Below are 10,698 nucleotides of genomic sequence, written 5' to 3' on the forward strand. Positions count from 1 at the left end.
GTTTTAGTTTGTGTTAACTGTAATAACCCTGATAATGACTCGTGTGACCTTTTAAAGCAGCCTGAAGACTTTGAATCTCCGGTTTCTTATTTGTTTGCCTTCCCTTGTCCTTTAGTGTAATCTGACGTCTTAACTGAGTTGGTTTAATCTTGTTTTCGATCTAACTGCTCCCATTACAGATTGCAGGTCTCCTGTTGACTTCCAGCACCTCACGGTTCGATCCTGTAATGTGATCGGCAGGTAAAAACCCTCCTGGGGTGAAACAGGATTCACAGCTTCAACCACACATGCACCTAATATCTGTCACGTTTTATCAAATACATGAAAGCCTTTATATAATTGTGCAAATCAGCCACCGGTGATCAATGCATGCAATGTGAAGTATTGATGATTTTTAACCCGCAGCAGTCATTAACCCTCATGCTGAGTCACTGGCTCTCTGTTGTTTTGTGACCCGCAGTATATCTTACTCTCAGTCGCTCAACTCTGACCCCGTCTAACAATAATCAGCATGCATTTTTCATCAGCCTATCCGTTACAGCTCTTCATAAACTTCCCGAGACAGCAGCTGAAGCTTTATACTGAATGCAAACCCATGCAATGCTGTTGAAATAGACGAAGCGAAGGACAGGAGCAGGCGAGGTGAAACACAATGAAGCATGCCGAGCATCGCAGGGGATTGAACGGATGGAGTATGCAGTGCACAGTGCCTCGGCTCTTCTTCTGTTGATGCTTATCTCAGGCTTTTGGACTTTCATTACTCAAGTGTCTTCTATTGTTGGAGACGGAAGAGAAGAATGGCCTCGTGTCTTTGAATGCATGAGCTGACACAAACAATGGCTTGTGCCCAGGTAAGGACAATAGACTCTTGGTCTTCGTAACAATTCATCAAAACCTCTTCGAGAAGCTGCTGCTGTGAGTCTGCATTCGCTGAAAAGAAACTGTAGCACATGCACTATATAGAGGTGAAGCGTGTAATTAAATACTTTTTTATATCTTGCTTAAAGGGACAGAAAATTAAAACTGTGTCATCATTTATTCACGACATTCATGTCGTTCCGAACTTTTATGAGTTTCTTTCTTCTGCTGAACACAATATTAGATAATCTGAAGAATGTTGGCACTCGAAGAGTTGACGGCACCCATTGGCTTCCATGGCAGGGAAAAAAAGACTGGAAGTCAATGGGTACCGTCAGCTGTTTAATTGCCAATATTCTTCAAAATATTTTATTTTGTTCAACAGAAGAAATGTATCCAGTAGCTAAAGAAAAAAACCCATTGTAGTATTTCTGTGACTTTACAAAAAAGAAAAAAAAATGGAGAAAATGTTGCTATATTTACGATGATTATAAATGCATCTTTGAAAAAGGTCTCAACCAATGGTGTGAGTGTGGGGCGGGACTATTTGTTTAACTGACCAATGGCAGACTGGGGGAGTGTTCAGAGAAACTGTTAGAAAGCTATCACTGTTTTTGCAGTACTGTTTGGTAACACTTGGGGTGCTGAAATATTACTTATTTTTATTATTTATTTTTTACATTTGTTTTTATTTGTTTTTTTATGCATGCTGCATGTTTTGTAGCTTACCGAATTAAATAGTTAATTTAGTACTGCAGAAATAATTGCATGCTTTTCCTTTATCTTTTATTTTTTTTATTGTCTTTTTTTTTGTCAACAAAATTGGCTGCTTATCAGATGCACAAAACAAAAATCAGTAAAACAAAACTAAAGTCAAGTGACCATCATGTAAAAAATTCTCCCAGTGCAAGATTGCTTATTTGATATTTTGGTTAAGTTGATGTTTCAGTTTCTAATAACAGTATCTTACTAGTCCTTTTAACTAATTTAGCTGTGTCAGCTGGAAAATGTGAAAGTCTACAGAGCCTGTCCAGGCTTGATGATAACTGACCTTTGACCTTATGTTTAGGGTTTCTATAACATCAGCCCGGCGAAGGACAGCCGCGAGCCTCTGCAGACCTTCCCATCATGCCCTCATGCGTCCAGTCTGCTCCTAAACACGGCTCTCCCTCTGCTCACGGCTCCGGTGATGACGGACTCGCCACTCACACTGATTCCTGGATCTGCATCGAAGAGCCCCGTTCCTCAGACTCTCACGGACGCAGCGCTGTCTCTGTACGGAACAGGAAGTGCCTCAGTGCCGTTTCCTGTCCGCCCTGTGACGCTGGTCTCTGCTGGTTGTGTGCAGCTGCTGGGGGTCTCTGAACTGGCCCCGTACTCGCTGTCAGTGCTCATGCCTCATCTGTTAAACCCTCCTGAGAGAGACTCATCCGCCATCACGGGCCCTAAAACCACAGCCAAAGATGAGGAGATCAGCATACAGGACTCAGACATCAGTGCTTCTAAAAGCCCCTCTACAGACGAGACCGGTGAGGGGATAGATAGATAGATAGACAGATAGAACGATAGATAGATAGATAGATAGATAGATAGATAGAAAGATAGATAGATAGAACGATAGATAGATAGATAGATAGAAAGATAGATAAAGAAAGATAGATAGATAAATAGAAAGATAGAACGATAAATAGATAGATAGATAGAAAGATAGATAGAAAGAAAGATAGATAGATAAATAGATAGATAGAAATAGTCAGATTATAGATATTATAGATATAGATAGATAGATAGATAGATAGAACGATAGATAGATAGATAGATAGATAGATAGTTCAAGTTTTAATTCCCAAACTCTTGTGTTTTCTCGTCACAGATGTCTCTGGGATCAGACTCTGTTCATCATGTCCATCACGTCTGGCGTTGATTACGACCCTCATCCCCACCTTCATCATCCTCACCGTCTGCATCACGGTCACAGGTGCACATTCCCTCAGTAACACCAGGTACACTCATAAACGAATGGAAACAGACGGATAACTCAATGCTTTTCTTCTTTAGTGAAGTTCGTGTGTTTCCCAAACAGAGAGCAAGACATTGAGCCCCCTGCTGGCGGCTCACAGAACTGCAGCGTCTCTCCAGAGCCTTTCTATTCTGTCAAATATCCAGCCAACGACACCGTCAGCATTCCCTCGGGTACGTTATGCATACTTAAATATGAGATGATTTCATATGCAATGTTCCCCTCTAATTTTTTTTTCTTGCTGAGCAAAACTTTTTGGCCACCTGAGCAAAAACTTTCTTTATACCAGACCTGTACAGCACACACACACACAAAAAAGTGTGTAACTTTTAACTTTAATGTGCTATTTATATTTGATTTGACCCTTGATGTAACTAAATAATGCACATTTTAGGTTACCTGAGAAAACCTAACTGCACAACAGTTCAAGTCTATATAATAATACAATAGCATAATATAATAATAATACAATAATAACATAATATAATATGAAAAATCCCTTTTTGAGGTCAATTATTAGATTTATATAATATAATATACTGTAATATTATATAAAAACAAATTGAAGCATTTAAACTGACAGAATAGAATAGAATAGAAAACAACGCTTTTAAACTGAGATCTGTAAGTATTTTCAGGAAACATGATCATGTGAATTCTTATATAGTTATCTAAACATCCCCATGTAGTAGAGTTTGCTTCACTTTAATCAAGCCATTCTTCTTTAAAACATGACGACCTTTTATTTCACGTCACTGCGTGGTTCTCTTGTTGAGCGATTTCGTCCGCAACCGTTAAAGTATTCGATTTCTACAGCGACTGATTTGGCACACATCATTCTCTTCCGTTTCTACATCTATAGCATGCCAACTCTATAGCGGTTTGCCCGAGCATTGTAATTACACTGCAAAAAAAAAAAAAAGAGCTTATCTTACTTAGTATTTTTGTCTCATTTCCAGTAAAATATCTAAAAATTCTTAAATTGAGATGCATTTACTTGATAAGCAAAATGACAAGATTTTAAGTCTTGTTTATAAGATAAGTAAAAAATAAGTATAAAATAAGTAAAATGATCTGCCAGTGGGGTAAATAAAATATTTATTTAAATTTTTTTAAATTGAGATTTATGCATCATCTGAAAGCTGAATAAATAGCTTTCCATTGATGTATGGTTTGTTAGGATCGGACAATATTTGGTCGAGATACAACTATTTGAAAATCTGGAATCTGAGGGTGCAAAAAAATCTAAATATTGAGAAAATCGCCTTTAAAGTTGTCCAAGTGAAGTTCTTAGCAATGCATATTATTAAGTTTTGATATATTTATGGTAGGAAATTTACAAAATATCTTCATGGAACATGATCTTTACTTAATATCCTAATGATTTTTGGCATAAAAGAAAGATCGATAATTTTGATTGTTGGTTATTGCTACAAATATACCCCAGCGACTTAAGACTGCTTTTGTGCTCCAGGGTCACATATATTATGTAATTTTGCTTATCTATTAAATGCATCTTAATTTAAGAATTTTTATATATTTTGACTGGAAACAAGATACTAAGTAAGAAGCCTTTTTTGCCGTGTATTTCGCAGCATGCTCTGTTCCTGTCCAAGTGAACTCAATTTACCTGGTCTTTGTCTCCCAGATTGCTCCGCAGCAATGAACGCTGGGTCTCGTGGGTCGCGTATTGTCGGCGGTACGGAGGCTGTGAAGGGTCAGTGGGGCTGGCAGACCAGTTTACACTATCGGGGCAAACACGTGTGTGGAGGAGCCATCGTCAGCCCTCGCTGGGTCATCACTGCCGCCCACTGCTTCATACAGTGAGTAAGAGACGACAGACGCTGAGGGGATTCTCACGCCGCTCATCTCTGTGTTCGTCTCGTTTGGCAGATATGGCATGAAGCTGGAGTCGGACTGGATCGTGGTGGTCGATAGCGTGAGCGTCTCAGATCTGTCTCAGGGAAAACGCTACCACACACTGCAGATAAACCCGCATCCGCGATTCTCACTGGACAACAACGACTACGACCTGTGTCTGCTGCGCACACAGACAGAGATGGAGATGGGAGGTGAGTTCACGCTTGCACATTTGAATGAAACTAATTATGCAGATATAGCTTCTTCATCAGGTTTGGAGAAATGTAGCATTGCATCACTTGCTCTGCAGTGAATGGGTGCCGTCAGAATGAGAGTCCAAACAGCTGATAAAACATCACAATAATCCACAAGTAATCCACAGCACTCCAGTCCATCAGTTAACATCTGGAGAAGACAAAAGCTGAAACACATCCAGCATTAAGATGTTTTTAACTAAAACACGAGTCCATAATCCATAATAACGCTTCCTCCAGTGAAAAAGTGCCTCTGCTGTTGTCTCTCGTATCAAAATCCAGCCACATATTTGTTTAGAGCTGTTTAAACGCTGCTTGATCTGTGCAGATTTCTCTCCTGATTCAGACCAGAAAACTTTTTCACTGGAGGAAGCATTATTATGGACTCGTATTTGATTTAAAAATGTCTTAATGCTGGATTTGTCTCAGCTTTTGTCTTCTCCAGATGTGAACTGATGGACTGGAGTGCTGTGGATTACTTGTGGATTATTGTGATGTTTTTATCAGCTGTTTGGACTCTCATTCTGACGGCACCCATTCACTGCAGAGCATCTATTGCTGAGACACTGATGCAATGCTACATTTCTACAAACCTGATGAAGAAACAAACTCATCTACATCTCAGACGGTCTGAGGGTGAGGGTATTTTGGGCACATTTTCATTTTTGGGTGAACTATTCCTTAAAATACATGGAAATATATTCCATGTGAACGGACTCTGTTTAGTTTTGCACACTTTAAAAGACACAAGACGTGAGTTCAGTAGTCAAACACGTCCATCCAGCTCATGTTTACATAGAAAATAAAAGGAAAAGCAGTGCAGTAAAATGCACAATATGTGTTCTGTATGAACAGCCCTTATTGTGCATGCTATTCTAAATAATATTTTTGTTAATCAAATGCAATAACTTCATCAATATATTCATAAATTCTCATTACATATCAGGAATTCACTCTTAGATGTCACATTAGGCAGGCAGGTTTTTTAATATATGTGACCAGTGCTGGCAAAATGAGTCACAATGAGCACATTTTTAAAAAATGAGTTATTTTCAAGTCAGTTCTGAGAAAAATCAAGTTTAAGTTTTCTGAAGGTTCCAAAGCAAAATCACCTAGTTTTTTGTTTATTGTTTCCTCCACTTCCTTTCTTAATATTAACTACTATATTAAAAATCACAATATAGCCAGTTTTATTTATCTTTGTTATTAAAAATAAGAACAGATGCAAACAACAGTAGAAGAACAAATATAAGAAAGAAACAAATAGGCATAGTGCATAACTTTTTTTCATTTTACACCTAAACAAAAGCATCTAAACAAATAATCAAATGTAAAAATCACTTCAGTGTGTTCATTACAAATAAACTGATTATTAAAACTACAAAAGCAGTTCAATCAAGAGCAGTGATCGTTCTTTTATTGTTAGATTAACATTAATGAGACAGAAGGCCTATGTAGTAAGTCCTACTGATCTAATATAATGTTACACCTCAGATGTTTTCCCCAAACATTCACTTAAGTCATATCAGATTATGTTTGTGTGAATAGCCTATTTAAATACTGTAATACAGTATGTGTACGTATCGGGATCGCGTGCTGGCAGAAGCGCCTTTATGTGCGTGAATCATATATCAGTCAGCGGCAGCGCAAGAAGCGAGCAGAGAAAAAGGCTCACCTCTCAGAAAATGTACAAGTAAAGATAATTTTAGATGTTTAACTGGTCCGTGTAATGGTTTGCAGTTCTTTGTTCAATTTGCACCATCAAAATTAACCAGATAAAAACTGGGTTCAAACGTTCATTTTCCCGTTTTTTTTTTTTTTTTCCAAATACCTCACAAACGGATAATTGTCTCTCTGTTTAATTTTCGATTCTACAAGTTTAGGTTGTTGCATCCAAATAAGATTTTTGAACAAACATAAAACGCGACTCATTATTCTGATTTTCCATGACCTTAATTACTATTTGGAGCATTGAGATCGCTAGATGAGAGCTTGATGAACTCATTTTTGTGAAAACCAGAAATTTGACATTTTTTTTTCTTTTTTTTTTTTTTCCGTCTGTATCTCAAAATTAGACTGTGCATTCTGAATCATTTTGCCAGCAGGGGTCACATATGCCTCTGTGTTGTCTGTGGTTTAGACGGCGTGAGACCCGTGTGTTTGCCCCGTCTGAGAGAGTCTTTCCCTCCGGGATCGTCCTGCTGGGTGACGGGCTGGGGTTACACACGGGAAGGAGGTGAGAGCGTTTCTGAAGCGTTTACAGCATCCTGAAAGTGCGTTCATCCATTCATGTGCTTTGGTTCTCTAACAGGGTCTGTGTCGTCACACCTGAGACAGGCTTCGGTTCAGCTGATCGATCAGGCCGTCTGCTCACAGCCCTACGTGTACGGCTCACAGCTCACTCCCAGAATGCTTTGCGCTGGCGTTATGGAGGGAGGAGTGGACTCCTGTCAGGTATGCTCATGCATTAAAGGGACAGTTTGCTTGAAAACTATCATTCTGTCATTATTTACTAGGGCTGCCCTCGACTAAAGATTTTTCTGGTCGACTAGTAGTCGTTAATTTTAAGCATTAGTCGACTAATCACACGTTATAATGAGCCTTTAATTGCCTACATTGCCTAATAAGTGCTCAAGCGCACACATAAAGCTTGCCTCAGCACACCGGCAGAAGTAATGATGATGAATGTGTCAGGGAAAAACAGTAAGGAGGCTGCATTAACGTTTTAATAATTAATTGATAAACTAGTGTTTTTTGTTTTCATCTTAAGAGATGAAGTCGCGACACTGACTCGTCATCTCCGCAGTAGTGCATGCACCTGCATGCATCTTTCATACGGATTACATAATCTGAGAATATTTGTTTTCCATTTTAATTGGTTCATTTGAAAGTAGACATTTCATTCTCTATAGAGATATTTTTAATGTCTGTAAAGCAAGTATACACAGAGTTTCAGAGTTTCGCGCTCAAGTTCACAGAGACCGAGACGGCAGAAAGCGCATCCTGCTTTCATTATTTTACAAAAACGCAATGTTTTGTTGTTATCGTGAGTGCACACAAATAAACGTAGAGTCTTTACAGATTCGAAAGATGTATTACTCTTATTTGGACCAGCCCTTAACAATCTGTGTGTCTTCGCCAATGTGGATTTTTATTTATTTATTTTTTTCTGTGACTAAGCGACTAATAAAATTTTGGTCGACCAAGCCTCTTCTGGTCAACTAACGGTTAGTCTACTATTAGGGGGCAGCCCTATTATTAACTCATTCTCGTGTCATTCCAAACCTTTTGTTTTTCTTCTGTGGAACAACATGTTTAAAAAAGACTGTAAAATGTTCATGCACTGCATTATTTCAGGTCTTCTGGAGTCCTATAATAGCTTTCTGAGATTCGCTGAAAGTCCTCCTGCCTCTGTCATAGTCTGAAATCGATTCAGATACAGGGTCATCGAGACCCATCGCTTCACGCTCGATGCCGTGATGTAAAATTGTGTCAAATCTGATGCATCTTGACCTGCTAAATTTGAAATAAATGAGGTCTGAGAGCTCAGGCGGAGCTCATGATGCAAAATGACATGAAACATTATGAGGGTGAGAAAATGATGACAGGATTGTTGTTTTTCTGTGAAATATACATTTTACAATAGGGACCTATTAGTTAAAGGTTTAGTTCACCCAAAAATGAAAAATTAGTCCATAAATTACTCACCCTTAAGTCATCCTAGGTGTATATGACTTTCTTCTTTCAGACGAATCCAGTCGGAGTTATATTAAAAATTGTCTTTGATCTTTCAAGCTGGGAACAACTAAGAGACCATGCTGAGAAGATCGTAAATTGCGAATTTGCGTATAAGGTGTTAAAAGATCTACCAGATACTGTGGAGCGAGACCATGCAGAGGCTTGTATGTAAGCATTAAGATTTTAAAATCTATGCGGTATTTAACAGGGAGCCAGTGTAACGTCTTCAAAACAGGAGTTATATGGTCGCCAGCCCTAACCCCAATTAAAATTCTAGCTGCTGAATTCTGCAAGTATTGCAGTTTGTTAAGAGAGCATTTGAACTCTCCAACAAGGAGAGCATTGCAATGATCAATTAGTGAGAAAACAAAATAATTAATAAATTTTTCAACAACAGAAAAGGGCAACATAGGCCGAATAAGTGCAATATTTCTAAGATGAAAAAAGGAGGTCTTTACCGTGTTCTGTACAAAAGGCTCGAATGACAGGGTGGCGTCAAAGATAACACCAAGATTTTTTAGTTTACTGTGTAGCTATAGGGCAACACCATCAACTGATAGATCTATAGAAGCAGCATTTTGCAGTTGGTGGGGAGAGCCAAGAAGCATAACTTCAGTTTTAGAGCTATTCAGACACAGAACATTTTTAGACATCCACAACTTAATCTCAGAAATACAGTTGAAAAGATGAGGGACATCCACAAATTGACTAGGTTTTTAGACATCCACAACTTAATCTCAGAAATACCGTTGGAAAGATGAGGGACATCCAGAAATTGACCAGGTTGAGAATGTAAATAAATCTGAGTATCATCAGCATAGAAGTGGTAGCTGAGGTTAAGGGATCTTAATAGCTGACCAAGAGGATATATATAAATGCTAAAAAAACAGGGGACCAAGGACTGAGCCCTGTGGGACACCAGTACAAACAGGATCCAAATCAGATCTGAAACCATCCATAAAGACAAATTGACTGTGACCCGTAAAATATGACCTAAACCAATCTAGTGCAGTTCCAGATAAACCAAAGACAGTTTCCAGTCGATTTAGTAAAAGCATGTGGTCAACAGTGTCGAAGGCTGAACTAAGATCGAGTAAGATGAGAATCGAGAGAGCGCCAGAATCAGAAGCTAACAGTAAGTCATTAACAACTTTAACCAAGGCTGTTTCAGTGCTGTGCAGTTTCCTAAACCCAGATTGAAAAGGCTCAAACAGATAACAGTTTAATAAATGGTTGTGTAATTGAGACGAAACAACACCCTCTAAAATTTTAGCAATAAATGGAAGATGGAAGATTGGACGAAAGTTACTGAGATTGTTCGAATCACTGTTTTGCTTTTTTAATATGGGAGTGACAGCAGCAGTTTTAAGTGCTGCTGGCACAACACCAGTGGCCAAGGAGTCATTTATTATTGTAAGAACAACAGGGCACAAATAACCAAAACAGGATTTAAATAAACTAGAGGGCAGGGGATCAAGTATGCAAGTGGAAGCTTTCATACGAGCTACCTGTGCACAAAGAGACTCAGAGGTGACTAAGGAAAAATTAGAGAAGGGTGTACCGGAAAAACTTGGTAGATTAGCTGTAGAAACATGAGAAGAACTAAGAATATCTTTGCGAATGTTATCAATTTTTAAACTGAAGAATTTAAGAAAATCATTGCATGTCTGAACTGACACAGTTAGAGTATTTGCACCATCTACTTTCAAAAGACTGTTATTAATGTGAAAAAGCTGCCTAGGGTTATTATGATTATTGTTAATAACCTGAGAAAAATATGAAGACCTTGCAGTGTCAATTTCTGCTTTATATTGGCCCAAACAGGTTCCCTTTCATGGGAACTTCGAACTGTGTCCTCTAGGAGTCGCTATGGGGAACGCCTTGTCGTGATCCGTGTCTGAAGCATACATTGAAAAAACACCAACTCGTTGGCCGGCGACAGCCATGACGTCACTACCGGTGCGACTA

The 10,698-nt window shown here is 38.7% G+C and overlaps 1 protein-coding gene across 1 annotated transcript in view; it reads left to right on the forward strand.

The window, feature by feature from the left end:
• The first annotated feature begins 836 nt into the window (after window positions 1-836).
• LOC107673319 (transmembrane protease serine 6) overlaps window positions 837-10,698 on the forward strand; it is a 12,642-nt gene continuing 2,780 nt past the window's right edge. The window contains exons 1-8 of the mRNA XM_016466859.1: window positions 837-851; window positions 1,928-2,387; window positions 2,732-2,836; window positions 2,917-3,051; window positions 4,527-4,701; window positions 4,772-4,950; window positions 7,133-7,228; window positions 7,304-7,446. Of these exons, the coding sequence (XP_016322345.1) occupies window positions 837-851; window positions 1,928-2,387; window positions 2,732-2,836; window positions 2,917-3,051; window positions 4,527-4,701; window positions 4,772-4,950; window positions 7,133-7,228; window positions 7,304-7,446 (1,308 nt within the window). The remainder of the gene's footprint in view (window positions 852-1,927; window positions 2,388-2,731; window positions 2,837-2,916; window positions 3,052-4,526; window positions 4,702-4,771; window positions 4,951-7,132; window positions 7,229-7,303; window positions 7,447-10,698) is intronic.

This window comes from Sinocyclocheilus anshuiensis, unplaced genomic scaffold, assembly GCF_001515605.1.
Source record: "Sinocyclocheilus anshuiensis isolate Anshui unplaced genomic scaffold, SAMN03320099.WGS_v1.1 scaffold480, whole genome shotgun sequence".
NCBI lineage: Eukaryota > Metazoa > Chordata > Actinopteri > Cypriniformes > Cyprinidae > Sinocyclocheilus > Sinocyclocheilus anshuiensis.